This window comes from Trichomonas vaginalis, chromosome IV (genome assembly GCF_026262505.1).
Source record: "Trichomonas vaginalis G3 chromosome IV, whole genome shotgun sequence".
In the NCBI taxonomy this organism is placed as follows: domain Eukaryota; phylum Parabasalia; order Trichomonadida; family Trichomonadidae; genus Trichomonas; species Trichomonas vaginalis.
This window is the reverse complement of record NC_067206.1, coordinates 28,239,397-28,257,760: the sequence shown is the minus strand read 5'-3', so window position 1 is coordinate 28,257,760 and position 18,364 is coordinate 28,239,397. Positions and strand designations below refer to the sequence as shown.

The following is an 18,364-nucleotide window of genomic DNA, read 5'->3' as shown; positions in this document are numbered from 1 at the left end:
TATACATCAATTGTTATTATTTAAAAATTTATATACCCAGATTTTCCTTACTTTTACCACCTCTCTAAAGCTGGGGACACCGCCTATCGTTTGGAGTAGCTATTAAATAGAACCACCAAGGATATTTTTGGAACTGCTGGTGTAGTGTAGTGGAAACATTCGACATAATGATTCATTATGCCAAGGTTTGATTCCCATTCAGCCAATTTTTTCTTTTTTGGATCATGAATTTTTTTTGGGTCACTATAAGATTTGTTTCATGTTCTAAATCTGCTGCATATGTAATCTATTTTTATTTACCTATTTTTTAAAAATCTATTGAATTGCCAAATTTGAATATATTTAAAATCATAAAACTCCAAAAAAACTATAAATATATGTTTTATGCATAGTGCCGATACTCAAATATCAGATTACTTAGATCCATGAATAATATCCGAATTTTTTTTCTTAAAATTAAACTTCAAAACTTCTTCCAATCTTATTCTTAATCAATTGTAAATTTTTAAAAACATTTTTTAAAATAATTTTGCGTAAATTTTATTCTCATGTTGTTTTAATCGAAAATTGATACATTTTCAAAAAAATAATATTGACTTATGAAATTCATTTTTAAGGTGAAATGGTATTGTTTTTATTAAAGTATATGAATAATATATAAAAATTAATGAATAATATAAGCAGATTTTTAGTTTACAAAACAAATATGAGCAATGCAATTTCAAACTTTTGCTGGCAATTTCGATATTGCTCAAGTTTGTAGTATTTGTGATACCTATAACATCGGCTTAATCAAAATTCGATTTTTCTTATGAGTTATTGAGAAAATTTGATTGCAATGAGAAGGATTTCGACGTTTTTGATAAACTAAGAGCTGAGCTTTAGGGGTTCAGTTCATTTATGGCTGTAGTTTGATGCGTAGTTCTCTTTTTTATTGTAAATTCTTTCAGCATGGAGATCGAGAATGAATCTTTTGAGAACTTTATGAGTTTTTACACCCGTAAAGAGGTCCTTCGAGGAAAGATAGTCCAGACTACATGAAGATGTGGGTTAACCAAAAAAATCCGATGGTTTCCCCATATTCATGTAGATCTTCGAAAAAATGAGCACCAAAAAAGCCAAAAAAATAGACTTTTTATTGGATTTGTACACTAGATCAATAATCTATTTAGGATCTGACACTCTTTTTAGCCAGAGATATGAGGTCCTTTCTAGGAAAACGATCTATTCATCCATAAAAAAAATGAATTATCGTTTTCCCCAGAAATTACATGGGGAGTGGTAAAAGTAAGGAAAATCTGGGTATTATTATGCTCATTTTCTTATTTTGATTTTTTCTCATTATGATATAAATAATTTATTAATGCATTTATCCAATAATTATGCTATGATATTTTTATGCCTTATTTCATTTCTCTTATATTTGATAATCTGGTAAAATATAGTTCAGACTATAATCATTTTAGATTATTGATATATTTATATAGGTTAGAATAAAATTAGTTTCATTTTCTACTTTTATTTTGAATTAATAATTTATAATATCAAATATTATGGCGTAACCTCTCCTTTAAAATATAGATATATATAGGCCTATAGAGTTTATTGGCACTCTCAAAACTCTAGAATTTTGAGTTTACTATACCCTTAAGTATATTACAAAATTAGTTTTTCAAAATAGTTCGTAGGATCCGATACCTTTACTACTTTTATTAATATTTTAAAATATGCAAACTGTTTTTCTTTCAAAATTTGAGTGTATTGTATAGACCTATTACAGTGCATTTTGCTCCTTACACAATCAAAGGAATTTTGTTAGAGAGAGAATATCACTCTACATTCTCTAATTTATGTCTGTTTTTTGGGAAAAAAACAACACAATAGTTGATAAGTAGTTTTAGTTGAGTTAAGAGGTTAGATAGCTTGTGGAAGTTCTATATCTGTTTTGTGGGTTAAAATATTTGTAAAATTACATTACGTTCTATTTGATGAGCTAATATTAGAGCTTTTATTGATGGCAATCCACTTTTTATGCATTTCTAGTTAAAAATTCATGTTGTTTAAAGTATTATAATTTATAAAATAAAAAATATAAAAGTTGAATTTAGAATAAAATTGATCTCTTTGGCATCTTACCATAGAAATTACTAGAGTGGATCTCTTCTTGCTTTGGCTGATCATTTCCGCCTAAGAATAAGCTTGACATAACAGCTTTTCCTGTTGGTTGGCTTGGAGGAGGCTGTTGGGCGAATCTTCCGGCCATTCTTGGTGTTTCCATAACAGGAGTAACGTCTACATCAGGATATGAAATAGAATTTTGGTTAGAATGCTGAACACTCGATGTAGTATGAGGAGATTTAGATACTGGTGTGTCATTTACACTGCTACCACCATATTTGACCTCAACGTAATCACCTTTTGTTGAATCATTTCTTCTATTTAAGAATTCTTGAAGAGTCAAGGCTTCAGAGCTTAATTCGCTAATAATTGAATCATTAAGATCACTGTATTTATATTTGTCCAATTTGCGAAGTGATGTATCTGTCAATCTCAAACAAATTTCTCTGCGATGAGTAATTGCAGAAATATCCTTCCTTTCTTTCTCTTTTTCATTGGCAATATCGGATAAGTCATTGGCGTAATTCTCCATTTGAGCAATGGCTTTCTTGATGGATAAAATTGTATTTACTTGATTTGAAGATAATGGACTTAATGATGTTGATTTAATGTAGAAACCTCCAAACTGGAGTCTCTGGGCAAGATTGTTGTCGGTAAGATACTTAGCTAAAATTGGAATTGAGGAGATATGATAATCTTTCAAAATTTCTTCATCACTTAATATCAAATCAACGGATGAAATAGCTTTTGATTGAGCGGCCAAGCATATTGTTTCACCTGTTGTGCGTAGAACGTTCTTGAAAACGTAATCAATTCCGATTTGAGGAGAACTGGAGTCTCCACATAGGATAGATGTGACTAACGAACCAAGTAATGATCTTTTTGGTTTCATAAATTCAACTACTGGCTCTAATATCTTTGAACGGATTAATTGTTGAACAGGTTTGTCTAATTTTGGTTTTCTGTAGTTTGTTGCGATTGATTCTTCCAATTGACGGATGTTAAATGAAATTATATGGTATCTGTTTCCCCAATCTTGAATAAATTTTGTCCAAAATTGAAGAATTGGTTTCTCAATGATATCATCATTGTTTACTACTGGATTGAAATACCTATCTGGATCATAATGACCAATATGCTCATCAAGAAGCTCCTTAGCACGAAGATATTCCATTTTTAAACGATCGCAAAATTGAAAAATCTTTGATTTCTCTTGATATAACAATTATTTCAAAAAATAAGTAAGATAAAATGTTTCGACACACAAAATGTTAATGTTCTATATATTTGAAATCTCATAATTCTTTATTTTTAATTCTAAATTTTTTAGAGTTTTCAAAAAATCAAAGAAAAAAATTTAAAGTTGAACATCAAAATTAGAATTTCAAAATATTTTTGGAATAATCAGGTCTTTTGATTCTACAATATTATGAGTTATTTGTTCAAAACTTCTTTCAAATGTGATAAATTTTGAATTTTCATAAAAATTTGCATTGAATTTCATTTAAAAACACAACATTCAAGTTAATGAATGATATTTATTTAGTATATTAACCAAAATAAACCTTTTTAAAGTATCCAAACACAACATAAACTATTTTTTCGAGGAAACAATTAGACAATTTAAACAATTTCTAGCATTTAAGTAAAAATAGAGTCAAAAATATGCATAATTATAACAAAACAAACAAACAACGCAGTTTATGTATTCAAAAATAATACAAATATAAAAAATTATAATCTAATATATCTCTTAACAAAGGTTTTTCCGCATTCAAGCATTGTAGTCATTGTAGAAAGGAATTCCACCTTTGCATTTGTCAATGCTTCGATCTGTCTGTTGCAAGACACTTTAGTTGTGTCCAGCATCAGTTTTATCAGGATAATCTGGGACTGTATGTATTCTATGTTCATGTGGACTTGTAATTTATCCGGAGATTCGCTGTCAAAAAGAGAATTAAAGTTCGGAGTGATGGAAAGTTGATGATTCTGCATCATAATGAAATCTTTGATCAACAGGTCCTTTGGTTTTTGCGGCACGAACATGTGATAGTACGCGGCAATGTTGTTTAGAGCAGATAACAAATCTGAGTCATCAGGATCAACATCTATCCTAAACTTGAATGAGAGATCTGTAGGGATACTAGAACTGATCATCTTTTGGTATATACTCTCTGTCTCATTCTCTTTCTTCGTCTCAAAAATTTTGAATGATGAATCAACGATGTCACTTTTTTCCAAGTTCACCATCATTTGTAAATTCTTTGATAACAAAGATGACGATAATTTGTAAAAAAGTGACACCAATGACATTTCTACAATTTCGAAATATTGAGAGGAAGAAATCTGTATTTCTGAGGACATCAATGCGAAGAACAATCTAGATATTGTTGCGCATTTGACTCCCCATGTATCGAAGCCCATTATCGACAAAGCTTCGAATAAACATAAAATATTCGAAAATTCCTGCATCAAATTCTTCGAATTGTTCAACCCGCAGCACAGAAACTCAGCAATAATCGCATTATCACTCGCTTTATCGCTTACAACTGCTGCACATAGCGGAAGAATGAACCAACCTTCAGAACTCGTGTCTGGAGCAGGAATGTTCCGTAAAGGAATACCTCTGACTATAGATCTGATCGAAACAATGTCCGAATCTTCGAAATTTATCTCAGAATAAATTTTCGAAAAAAGTGACACGGCTAAATGACATTTTATGAGTCTTTCGTCAGGGGTATTGATTCCATCGACCAACTTGTAGAGCTCTACGAAGCTTTCTTCGTCTTGAACGCAGTAGCTCATCTGTGAACAAGGTTGGGCGTTTTGTACCCTCATAAAATGAGAATAAATCGATGCGTTCTTAGGATCTTCGATTGCACAGCCAATAATGGCATCGCGCTCATCTCTGGATATATTCGATTTGATCATCATGTCTAAAACTCTGAAAATTACAGGTTTTGAGCAATTTTCGTTCAATAAAAGCTGAGGAAGTATTAAAGTGAAAGGTTTCTCACAGTCTATCCTCGGCCAGTTGTCAATGATTCGTCTGAACACTCTTTCGTTGCGATCTCCCCATAGAAATGTGTTGAATATGATATATTGAAATTCTTTCGACTTCAAACGGTTGTAGACCGTAATAAATGGATTGAAGTAAGAGCTGGGGAGTGGAATTTGGGCTTGAAACAGTAAATAAATGAAAGCAAGGAAAGAACTTTTTTGTATCTCGATTTTTTTGACTTTTTCGTCGAATTCTATACCTAATGTCTGCTTCACTTCATTGCAGGTATCTTCTATCGTTTCGAGTTCGATATTAATCGGAATAATATTCATTTTCCCTGCAAGAAGCAAAGCAAGCTCGATTACGTGTGGTGGAGCCTGCTTGGCGTATTTAAATATGTCTATTATCGACAACGGATCGATCTTTTCGAAGAATCCGATGACGGAATTATCAGATTCTAAACTTTCCGAGTGTATTTTACAGTTTTTGTTACTGTAAATGCACTTGTCGACACCATTGGCTGTTATTGATTCGAAATTCTCATAAGAACTGTCTTGAATAAACGAAAATGGTCCTAAAATGACACTTTTTTCTTTATCAGAAACTTCAGAGAAACCAAAATCGATATTTACGAGTCCTTCGAGTTGTATTGCTCTGAAAGATATTTCTATCTCCATTTTGTGGTCCACAGAGCATAGAACTTCGTAATTTTCCTTAGAATTCGTCGAAACACAAACAACAAAGAAATTCCAAATGGAAGGCTTCACTTTTTTAGTGATAATACTGGATGTGATCATATCACTTTCAAATCTAAGGATAATATCGCGGCCGTGAAGATATAATTGGATATTATTCTTATTTTGATCGACAGCCTTGAAAATTGCATACTTATTCGATGAGTTCTGGATATAATTTACATCGGCCTTCAACCAAAACGCAAAACAATAGCCATTATTAAATAATGAACTATTTGTTTCTAATTTTAACGAAGGCTTGGGTGTTGAGCACGAATACTGAGGACTAGGGTTAACTGAGAAGTTAGAGGATATGTTGTTGACCACTGAAAGCATCTTGAACGACCTTTCTGAGAAATTTCCGTTTTCATCTGGCAAAATACAGCTGATAATGGATTGTGCGCACTTTAGATCTGATTTTACTTGCATGATCAACGTTATTATCTTATACAAGAGCTCTTCTACCTCTTCATTTAATTTGATTTCGATTTGAATGTTTCTGAACGTGAAAGGACCAACTAAACCCCTCGAAATCAATACATCGATCTCACTTAAATGACATGCATAGCAGTTGTGCTCTGAATACTGACATAATCCTAAAAAAATTTCTAAAACTTTTTTGAAAAAAGGTGACTTACAAAAAGTGACAAAGAAAAGTGATATGAACTGTGGTTCTGAAATATTGAAATTGTCAGATTGAGCTGTATTAATACTTTTGTTCATCATGCATAAGAACTTTCCGATCATTGACTCAGGCGGGTCCTCTTGATACACGATTTTGAACAATTTGACTAAAGGTTCGAAACGATCGTCGATATTAAACTTTTTTGACTGGCAAATAAGGGTACAGACCGACAATATCATATTAAGAAGCTCTGCCGATGGCTGTTTCATAGCAATTTGTATCGCTTCGTCGATTAATGGATCAAAATAAATTGCTACGATGGCATTTTGAAGAATTGCCTTCAATGTAGCATTGAGGAATAAAATTGATTCATTTTGGTATATGTTATCAAGTACATACGATGAAAATAAAGACCTTTCAAAATTTAGAAAGGATTCAGGGAGATCTTGTGAATTCTGGATAGCTCTGGATATAATACTCACAATAGAGTTGATAATATCAGCCTCAAAAGCTAAAGAAAGTATAACTGAGAGCATTTTTTTCGAATGAAAAACAGTTTGAAGGGCTTGGTCATCATTTAAGATGTCAAAAAGGAATTCCAATGGAACACCTCTTGTTATGTTCAAGCTGATGCAACTTGGCAGGTTTTTCGGATCCATTAATAATCCACCAACAATTAATGACTCAATTCCGCTGTTTTTGAGCAATTGAACACTGCTAGAGTTCAATATATACAATATTCTCGTCAAAATCTCCGAAAGAAGCAACGGATCGTGAGATATATTTTGAATAACTAAATGTAGCAGTTTTTCGTTATCTGCTATTTGAATCGCGTTGTTCCTAACGAACTGTTGGCATTCCCTTAGCTCACCATGGAATATTGTACAGTTATGATTGAAAATAAAATCATCAAAAATAATATTCAAAAATTTTTCAGTGACATTTACCCTTTTTGAGATGATCGTCAGCATTGAGATTATGTATACAATGAAATCAGGGTACATTTCCGTACACTTTGAATGTTGACAAGTAACAAACATCGTTTGTGATATGATATTGAGGACTTCGATGCTCGCGTTGTCAATGGAGTTCTTTATTTGGTTGATTGTACCTTCGAATGTCCAACTAAACGAGTTATGTACGTTTCGATTATCAGCTCCAACGGAAGATTGAGGTGGAATAGGGAAACCATCACCATTCTTTTGTTGCTCGACAAATCTGGAGTTGTCAAATGGAAGAATTGTTATGAAATCTTCATTTGTCAATTTTGTCTTCGATTTTCGGATTTTTTGGATGACAAAATGGTCCATCATGGTAAAGTTTCGAACAATGACTTTATTCATCTCAATTTGAGACGAATTCGCGAAGATCGAAATTGCAATTGGATTTAAATTGATAAATGAAGGTTCTGACATTGTAAGAATGGCTGACATCTCTTCAGATGTAAATTTGTTCTTGTTTTCTTTCAAAGTACTGTCTAAAAAACATAGATAATTGTTGATTGAAACAGAATCATCTGTAGAATGGATTTTTTGGCCAAGTTGAATAAGAATACGCGCTATTCTCTTGCCTAGTGTTTTATTTATGTATAGTTGTTGAATAATTAACGTGAATAACTCTGTATTAAAATAATTATTGTTTTCATTTGAAATTAACTCGCAAATTGAAATCAGTAGTTCATCAAATGCATTTTGGTAAGAAGTTTTTGTGATTTTGTTAAGAAGATTGAACAATTTCGTTAATTTATTCAGAGAATCTTGATTTGAATAGATGGTTAGTATGCAAATAACAAGGAAAAACAAACACACAACTGATGATTCGCTTATTTCTGGTTGATTAAACCTTTCTGTGATTTTATTAATAGTAATGTCAGGAATAATAGCATTAAAACCGATTTGACTCAGCGATTTGATGAATGTACTGCCTTTCTCAATTGATGTATTGAGAATTTCTATTAAATTATTTGAAAGAAGTGGTAAATCGAAAAAAATTGTCTCATTTAATAAATCTTGTGTGAGAACGGGCGGTATACAAGATTTATCAGCCCAGTATCGCATGATTTCTATTAACGGATGAACAGAAGTCCCTTTTGAGACTTTGATATTCATCCTTTGACAATTTTGCCAAGATTTAGAAATAAGATTTTCTCACAATTCTGGAATATGACCTCATAGCAACGAGAAAATCCGAAACACTGAGAATTAATGAAAAATACTCTCATTGTAAACAATTTCGATTAGTAGTATATGATGCGGGTTGTGTGACTTTTTTTGTAATCGTAAGAATTCTCACATAATTGAATGATTTTTGAACATACTTCCGAATAGCAGATTTTAAAAATTTATGAATAATTTATAAAAAGTTTTTATTCCTACAATTCCTATATTACCATTAATAAAAAGAATATATTTTTGACGAAGTGAAGATTCGCACTTCGTCACAAAACTCCGAAAAAATAAAGTTAGATTTTTTTATTTAATATAAAATGTATGGAAAAAGAATAATATCTGATTTTGAACATTATTTGATTGATTTACTAATTGATCCACAAAGCTGTTGTAAAATTAATTTTGAATTTAAAATTAAAGGAACCGTAAATTTTGTATTTATTTATCACTTAAAAGAATATGACCGATATCATAATTTGATATATGAAACTAATATAATATTTGAAGATAACAAACTTACAAGCTTCGAACATGAAAATGATATAATATTCGAAGATGAAAAAAAGAAAGAGATTGAAAAGCAATTCAATGAATGCCTTTTAAATACATATGCGCACATTATAAGACATAAAATGAAATTAATTCCTTATTAATCAAAAATATTTTTTATCTTTATATAAAGATTTTGTTAAATTTCTTATTGAAAATTATTTGAAGCCTGAACATGTGATTCCAAAATATCACCGATGATATTTTAAAAAATAAAATAAATTATATTTTTTAAATAAAAAAATAATTTTTATCTGATAGAAATAATACCTACAAATGACGGTATATAAAAAATTGACTTCTTACGTAAAATTAAAACTAAGTTAAATTTATTTTTTTTATTTTTTATTTTATAATAAATGAGTATAACAACTAATTCATTGAAATCTTTAAAGTTCACTAATTCAGAATTAGAAAATATTTTAGAAAATTTTGGAGACGGTTCTTATCCAACATATATGCAGAATGTGAAAGAGTTTTCCAGATTGTTGAATGAATTTAAATATAACGGACCAATTACTAAAAAGGCTATAATGAGATATTTATATCCCAAAAAAGTTGAAAAACAGGAGAATATTCCTCTTTATGGTCCAGAGGACCTGGGCTCAGAGAGCCTTGAAACACCTCCTGAATATTTTGAAGAAAAAATTAAACAAGATGAATATTATAACGATGAGATTGAGAAATTGGAACAATTAAGAAATGAAATAGATGAAAAAATTAGTGAATTGAGAAATGCTGAGAATGAAGTAGAGGGTTTAATGAATATCCCAGCTTCAGAATCAGAAGTTCAAAAATCACATGAGGAAAGATATAAAAATTACTTTTTGGAATCTACTAAAAATTTATTAGATGGTGATATTGACGAAACACTTTCAGAAGAAGGCACAAAATTTATTCATAAACATAAGCTTCAGTTTATTGACGATGGAGATTATCCATGTATATTACTTTCACCTCCTCTTGATTCTGAAAAATTCAAAAAAGCACTGAAAAATGTAACATATGCAACAAATACGATTAAGAAAGAAGACCATGATATTTACACAAATTATTATTTAAATAAATGTACAGGTGTTGATAAAGTTTTTGATTTGTTAGATAAAATATCAAAAGAAACAATTGGTACATATAAAATTTTATGCGATTGTGGTTTCATTATTGAAGATACCAATAATGTTTCATATGAAAGAACAGCACCGAAGGAAGACGAAGTTGAAAGGTCTATACCATTCGTTATTAAGAACATAAAAGATATGAAAACTTATAAACATTATATTTATTCATTTATTTCAGAAAAAATGGAAGCAACCCATAAAACATCTCATCATTTTATAGCTATTCATACATTCCTTTTCAAAGTTGTGAAATTAAATAAGACAGGAATTAGATTTAATGTATCAGGGTACGCATTCTTGAGTAAATTAAAATGTATTCGTCACGTCGCAGATGATAAAAATTTATGTGTTCTTAATTCATTTTATGGACTTTAGCCCTGGACTCTCTGAGTCTCGGACTTTAAAAAAATAAACTTTATTTTTATTTATTTTTTAATTTTTATTCTTACATAAATGAACAAAAATGGAACAGCTAAAATGAATGATAATCAAATAAGAGCCGAAGGTAGAAGGTTATTTAAACGCTTCTATAACATTCCTGATGGTGTTAATCCTAAAACTCGTAGAAGTTATTTAAATGAAGCCATAGATGCATATGAAGGATTTGACATTTCATCAGAAAGTGAGAGGTTAGCAAGAATGTTAAACGTTAATATTGATTTTTATTATTGTGACCCTCAACCAGAAGACGTAGACATTAACAAGGTAGACTTTCCATTAGTGGAATCAATAATGATAGATCCAGAATTTGAAACAGTAAATATTTTATTAACACAGAGTCCATGTGGAAAACTTCACGCTGACAGAATTACAGACGTTGAAGCACTCACAGGATATAAAGTTTGCCCCTTTTGCAAAGAAGAAGTTATTCTATCCGTGATGATCCAGAAAGGAAAAACCAAAGAAGATTTTTAAAACATTGTGAGAAATGTAAAGAAAATAATGGAAGATTAATTCAAGACGTTCAATTGCAAAACACACAACAACCATATGCACCACATATCACGAAACAGAAGATATATCAATGGCTATTAGCACATAATTTGCAGGAATATTATAAACCAACAAGATATTATATTACTTTTGACTTCGAAACATTAGAGACTAAAGAAGAACTTCAACTTTCTGAATGTGCAACTTTGAACGCTTACTTAAAACCATTTATGGTATCATCAACTGTCAAAATAAAGCCGCAAAGCGGCGAGGTCGTAGACCGTGATAAAACATTTACGAGGAATTTTTGCTTAACATCAAGTGATTCGTTCATCTCTGATTGGATTGAATTTTTATTTTCAACCTGTTCATTAGTTGCTAAATCAAATATTGAACAATATGAAGAATTAATGAATACATTAAATGAGAAACAAAAGGAAGCAATGAAAGAGCTTTTAGATGAAGAATTTAATAAAGTGAATATCATTGGTTTTAATTCGGGAAAGTTTGATTTAAATTTAATTCTTCGTGATTTAAATACTGCAAAATGGAAGATAAAATCAATGCTGGGTTCTTCTTCTCAATTTAAGCAAGTCATAGTAAAGAAAACAAACTGTCCATATGAATTAAGATTTATTGACATCAGAAATTATATAGCGGGTGGAACATTAGACCAATTCACTCAAGATTTCGGAAACAATAAATCACGTGTTAAATCCTTTTTCCCTTATCAATTCATCACATGGGAGAATTACGAAGATGAATTATATAAAAAGGAACCATTCACTCAAGATTCATTTTATTCAGCATTAACACAAGAAACAATATCCGATTCAGATTATCAAATATATCTCAATGATGCTAAAAATTTTGAGAATAGATTAGAATATTTTATTCATTATTGCAATAAAGACGTTGAAATTATGATTGACCCAATTGATAAAATTATTGAAGAAACATTTGTTTATAAAATTGACATGCTTCATAATCTTTCTTATCATCGAATGCATCAATGATTCGTTACGCGTTAGCATATAAGAACTTCAATCCTAACGAAACATATCCAGAAGAAGAAAATGTGGAATCAAGTTTTGAATTAACAAAAAAGTATTGGAAATATAAAATTGATTCATATAAGAAAACAAGATGAAAAGGCGAAAAGAGATACAAAAACAATGTTTCAATGGATGACTATCAATACTATCACGATTTAATCCTTTCATCTAAATGCAAAATGTGTGGTAAAGCGTTTACATATGCAAATAAACCAACATTGGATAGAATCGATAATGAAAAACCACATACCAAAGAAAATTGTCAGTTAATGTGTTGTTATTGCAATGTCGTAAAATCAAATAAAGATGAAGATGTTCAACGTTTAAGAATCAATTTAAGAAATTATGCATTAAAAAATAATTTACCAATGACTTTAGATTCAGTTGAAGCTTATCACATTCTCCGTAATGGAATTACTGGTGGTCTATCAAATGTTCAACATCGTGTTAATCTTAAAGGAATCACGCACATTAATAAACTTTCATATAATCCAGAAACTAAAACTGTATTAAATGAGGACACACCAACATTATGACTCATTTCGTTGGAGTTGACTTTAATTCATTATATCCTTCATCATTTTCATCTAATCCTCATGATTTCATTCAATATACTGACCATAAAATGTATATGCCGGGAAGATTGAATGGTGTTATCATTTGTGATACAGCAACAAAGAAAGCAAAAGCACTGGGAATTATTAGAAAGAAAAATACTTTATTCGTGGCTGAAGTAAAGGGTCACATTGATGAAAAATACATTAATGATTACATAAACTTTTTACCGATAATAAGAAACTTAGATATTATCACAGATGAAAAAACAATTGGCAGTTTTTTATGTATAATTACATGAAATCAAACAATCTACAGTTGACCAGAAACAGAGAAATTAACTCAGTTAGCATCAACACACAACCAATATCAACCATTTTCTTCTTATTATCTATGGTATCTAATAGACAGATTTCATTTTATCATTGATGACATTCAATCAATTTTAACATTTACTAAAAACACTTGTTTTAATGAATTTGCGAAAAATTTATGAACGAAAGACAAAGGCTGAATTAGAAGGAAATAAAGGAAAAAGTTTATTTTGCAAGATTTCGCTTAATGGATCATATGGTTACGATGCAATGAATACACAAAATTACGCAAAGACTAAAATAATGAATGCACAGAAGGCACGCGTTGCATGTATGTCAAATAAGTTTAAAAACATAAGAGAAATAGGTGAGGATACATATCAACTGATGCTTAAAGATAGATTTTATAGATGTGATACATGTTTACAAGAGGCATTCTTCACTTTAGATAATGCTAAATACTGGTATTTGGTTTTCATTTATGATTTTATGTATAAATGCATGAATCTTAATCGTTTTCATTTCATTGAAGGTGATACTGATTCATCTTATTGGGCAATCGCTGGCGACCCAAATCTTCCTAACACTCAAGCATTTCAAGCAATTGTTACTGATAAACAATTTTATGATAAAAACATTTTCAAATTCGCACCATTTGATTTCTTCTGTTTTGATGAGAAATTTAAACCTAAATTAAAGAATAAAGCTGAAGAAAAAGCACATGAGAAGAAGTTATTGGGTTTAGCAATTGAGAAACAAGGTGATAACATGGTTGCTTTATGTCCTAAGTGTTATACATCATTCAACGGTTCAATTGATGGAAGTGATTTTAAAAAGATTGCACAAAAAATGAAAGGTGTTAGTTTACGACAAAATAAACAATTAACACCTAAAAATTATTTGGATATAATAAATGATAAATTGATATTTGATGGTCAGAATATTAATTTACAACTTAAAAATGGGTCAATGACTCGCTTAACAATTGGTAAGACTGCATTAACAGGAGCACACACTAAGGCTGTATGTTGTGAAAATGGATGTTGTATGCCATTTATTTAATACAATTTAAAAACGTAGGGGTTGAGTCATGAATTTAAAATTTTATTTTTAATGAAATGCCACAGAAGAGACAAAAGGAACCGTTAATGATGGTTTTGATACTATGATTCAAAGAGGTGGGCACCCTTAAAACATTGATTTTATTTTTATATAAATGGATAACGTAGATTTAAAAATTTTAATTGATGATTTAGTACTTAATCAAAATTTTCTTGATTATTATGATTTAAAAGCATATCTCCAAAAATATGATAACAATATAACGGGTGATGATATGGAATATTATTATCCATATTATAAAAATGAAATTTTGAAATATCATGATAAAATAATTTCTGAAATTAAAGACAAAATTAAAAATAATGAATATTCAAAGGGAAAAACTAAATCACAACTTAAACAGTTGAAAGATTTCAAAAATAAAGTATTAACAGAAGAAGATATTGATGAATTATATAAATTATATAATCCTGAGCCGCAAAAGCCAAAGGAACAAAAACAAAAGATGCAAAAACAAAAGATGCAAAACGCCCAGGTCCTTCAGACCATAAATGATGCACAAGCTTTAATTTATGATTCATTAGTTAAACCATATTCAGCCCGACTTTTAAATGAAGATCAAATTTTGGAATTCATCCTTCAACATAAACTCGAAGCGGGAAAGTATATCAAACCTTTATATACAGCATATTTAAAACAAATGAATAGAATACATCCAGAATTAATGAAGGGGGGAATGAAATCCAAAATCAAAGCAGATAAAATTAAACCACTTACAACACCAAAACCTCCAACGACAGTACCGCCTCCTCCTTCAGTTAATCCTTCATCATTCACTTTATTATATCCATTTCAAACATTAAAGAAGCAAAAAGATTTTAAAAAGGATTTCAAGATATTAAATAAACCAATTGACCCGAAAATTCAACCGTTAAAGGAAAAATTTAGTCGCCCTTCATTTGCTCCATATCCATATTCATACGAAATAGATCATTTAGAATATTCAAAAGGAAACGTTACTTATTTATTTGCCATTAACATTAACACTAGATATTTATATTGCATTCCAGTGAAAGGGAAAACAGAACAGGAAACAAGAAGAGCTATACAATACTTACTAGATCATGAAAGAGTAGATAATATAAGGGGTGATGGTGATAAAGGATTTCAGGCAACTATGACTCATTATTTCCCACAAATTAATTTTTTCTTTTCATCCTCTCCATATACGTTTCATAATAAAATAGTTGATGCGGTAATGAGAACTCTTAGAGATGCGTTAGGGGTTAACGGTCAGATATACTGGGATGGAAATCATGACTCCATCATACAACAGTTAGTATATTATTACAATAATACATGGCATAGAACTATAAACATGAAACCAGTGGAAATGAAAAATGATATTTCAAAAGAATGGGAATATATTAGAAAGCAAATGGAAAGGTTGAATGATGTTAAACGTGAACAAATTAATTCGGGGCTCATGAATTTTAAACAAGGGGATAAAGTTTTGATTCATCTCGATTATGGAAAAACTGATAAATCAATGACAAAAAGAAGACGAAGATTTGACACAATAGCTGAATTTGTTAGATATATTAACGGCAATGCTTTAGTTGAAGTTGACAATAAATTAATAGAAATTCCAATTTATTTTATTACTCCATTATATTTAAATAATATTTAATTTTTTTTATTTCGTAAGAAATGAGTGACAACGAAGCAGCCAAGAGTCCAGACGATGAATATAAAAAGAAACTAAACAGAATTAAATCAAAAATATGCTATTACAAAAAGAAGCCGCAATGTGGTGGGGTTGAAAACAATAAAACTAATGGAACTGAAAACGATAAAGAAATAATCGAAAAATTAGAAACTTACCGTTCAATCCTTAAACTGAGTGAAGCAAAAATAAAAGAATTTAATAGAATAAATAAATTGATTGGAAGAGATGAATTTAATAAAGATGAATTTTTAAACTCAATCCAAATTTAATTTTTATTCCTCTTCGACAACATCTCTCTTTCCATCATTACTGCATAACCGCATTTTCTCAGTTTTAGTGGTTTGTTATTTTTAACATGTTCTTGCATCATTTTTATCATTTCCTCCCTTGTTATGATTCGTGGTAAATTTTGAGCTTGTGGGGTATCCATTTATGATAAAAATAAAAATTTGTCATTAACGACCAAAAATAAATGTTTACGTTAATGTTTTCAGGTTATTCAATAATGACTTATTTTTGAAGAACTGAAGGTGTCACCAGGTCACCATGTGTCACCAGGTCATTTAACTTCTCTGAAAAAATGTGACAACATGACATTTTGACAACAACACAGGAGGAAGGCAGTTATGACTTATTTTTGAAGAACTGAGGGTGTCACCAGGTCACCAGGTAATTTAACTCATGACATTTTGACAACAACACGGGTTATTCAATAATGACTTATTTTTGAAGAATTGAAGGTGTCACCAGGTCACCATGTGTCACCAGGTCATTTAACTTCTCTGAAAAAGTGTGACAACATGACATTTTGACAACAACACAGAAGGAAGGCAGTTATGAATTTTCATGTATTTTCTCAAGATAGAAAAATAACGTTAGTTTTATTTTTCTAACTTTTTATTTTGTATGTAAGAACAGTAATGTCGGTCGAAGCAAAAACATTCACTAACAAATCTAATGGTGAAACATTCACAAAAGGCACTTATAATGGTATTGAAGTCTTACGTAGAGACAAGGATGGTTACATTAATGTAACAAAGATGTGTCAGCAGTTTAGGAAAGACTTTAGAAAGTTGTTGGAAAATAAGTCCTGGGAAGAGTATTATAAGGCATTTTGTGAAGAATATAACAACCGCCGGAATTCCGACGGTTGCTTTTTATACAAAATTCATGCAGGAATTCCTGATGAAATCAAACAGGTTAGAGGAACGTATGTAGACCCAAGACTTATAAACTATATAGCAATGTGGGCTTCTCCAAAATATTGCATAGCAGTTGGAAAAATTATGGATTCCATAGACAAGAAAGTTCATGAGAAGTTAGATGAAGAAGAACTCGAAGATACAGTAGAGAATGCTAAACCTTTGTTTGAAGAAGAAGTTAGAAAAATGTGCGAAAAACAATTAGAACATGAACGTGAGATATGTTATGGTTATAGAGATTCTCCATACGAACTAGACCAATGGGAACAAGAAAATTTAAAGAGAGAATTTAGAGAATATGAACTCGCTAAGATAGCATTAGAAGCTGCAGAAAAGAAGTTAAAAGCCTGGGGTCGTTTTGTACAAAAATATTGTGAGTAAATGATTTAGGTCATTCAATAATGACTTATTTTTGAAGAATTGAAGGTGTCACCAGGTCACCATGTGTCACCAGGTCATTTAACTTCTCTGAAAAAATGTGACAACATGACATTTTGACAACATTTACGAAAATTTGATGCAGTCCAAAAATAAAGTTAGTTTTAAAATTATTTTTATTTTTTTATTCCTATATAAATGACAGCAACAAACAACAACAGCAACTATATCGTTTCTGATGAAAAAGTTATTGATTCATTAGCTGAGGAATTAGTTGTGGCAGAAACTAAAACCCTCAACGAAAGAATTGGTGAAAACAGGATTGATTTACATAACTACCTCAAATATGATGGAGGAAGAGGAAGGAAAACTGGTATGGCTTTATTAGTAAATAAAATTTCAAATTTAACGATTATAGATGTTGATATCAATAAATCGTACAATGATGAACTTAAAGAAACAGTTAGAAAAGACATTTTATCAAAACTTTCGGATAAAGATGTTATCGTTAAAACCGCATCAGGAGGTCTTCACATTTATTGCAACACTAATTTCTTCTATTCAACCTCGAACAGAATGATTAAATGTTATTCTTGCAATGATTATGATATTGACATAATGACTTCTATGGATGATTCAAAGCGTTCATTAGTGGTTATGGCTGAATCAAGAGTTCGCAAGAATGCAACAGAACCAATCATTACATACTCATTCATTCGTGGAAGTTATGATTCAACATTAACTAGAACAGTGAATGATATATTAAATGATTTGAATATTAAGGTAAGAGTTGAACAGAAGAACGAAGAAATAAAGACTATTA

At 30.4% G+C, this 18,364-nt stretch overlaps 7 protein-coding genes across 7 annotated transcripts, besides 3 other annotated features; 5 read left to right on the top strand and 2 right to left on the bottom strand.

The window, feature by feature from the left end:
• The first annotated feature begins 1,625 nt into the window (after window positions 1-1,625).
• Window positions 1,626-1,647: a mobile genetic element.
• Window positions 1,626-1,647: a terminal%2Cinverted (terminal inverted repeat of Kolobok-1_TV transposon ID:TVAGG3_0013400).
• A 316-nt stretch (window positions 1,648-1,963) lies between these two features.
• TVAGG3_0183450 (uncharacterized protein) lies at window positions 1,964-3,404 on the bottom strand (the record flags this gene model as incomplete). Its single annotated transcript, XM_001317068.1, has 1 exon — window positions 2,105-3,292. The coding sequence occupies one exon, from the start codon at window positions 3,290-3,292 to the stop codon at window positions 2,105-2,107; it is 1,188 nt and encodes a 395-aa protein (XP_001317103.1).
• A 399-nt stretch (window positions 3,405-3,803) lies between these two features.
• On the bottom strand, window positions 3,804-8,619 carry TVAGG3_0183440 (aggrephagy protein; the record flags this gene model as incomplete). Its single annotated transcript, XM_001317069.1, has 1 exon — window positions 3,853-8,535. The coding sequence occupies one exon, from the start codon at window positions 8,533-8,535 to the stop codon at window positions 3,853-3,855; it is 4,683 nt and encodes a 1,560-aa protein (XP_001317104.1).
• A 344-nt stretch (window positions 8,620-8,963) lies between these two features.
• Window positions 8,964-18,364: part of a mobile genetic element that runs on past the window's edge.
• TVAGG3_0183430 (uncharacterized protein) lies at window positions 9,555-10,688 on the top strand (the record flags this gene model as incomplete). Its single annotated transcript, XM_051225704.1, has 1 exon — window positions 9,555-10,688. One exon carries the CDS (start codon window positions 9,555-9,557, stop codon window positions 10,686-10,688), a length of 1,134 nt encoding a protein of 377 aa, XP_051110690.1.
• TVAGG3_0183420 (DNA/RNA polymerase superfamily) lies at window positions 13,660-14,232 on the top strand (the record flags this gene model as incomplete). Its single annotated transcript, XM_051225703.1, has 1 exon — window positions 13,660-14,232. One exon carries the CDS (start codon window positions 13,660-13,662, stop codon window positions 14,230-14,232), a length of 573 nt encoding a protein of 190 aa, XP_051110689.1.
• Window positions 15,491-15,922, top strand: TVAGG3_0183410 (uncharacterized protein; the record flags this gene model as incomplete). The annotated part of the gene is made up of 1 exon (XM_051225702.1): window positions 15,491-15,922. One exon carries the CDS (start codon window positions 15,491-15,493, stop codon window positions 15,920-15,922), a length of 432 nt encoding a protein of 143 aa, XP_051110688.1.
• On the top strand, window positions 16,882-17,333 carry TVAGG3_0183400 (KilA, N-terminal/APSES-type HTH, DNA-binding family; the record flags this gene model as incomplete). The annotated part of the gene is made up of 1 exon (XM_051225701.1): window positions 16,882-17,333. A coding segment is annotated over one exon (452 nt), but the record flags the coding sequence as incomplete, so codon positions are not given.
• TVAGG3_0183390 (Prim-pol domain family) lies at window positions 17,740-18,335 on the top strand (the record flags this gene model as incomplete). The annotated part of the gene is made up of 1 exon (XM_051225700.1): window positions 17,740-18,335. A coding segment is annotated over one exon (596 nt), but the record flags the coding sequence as incomplete, so codon positions are not given.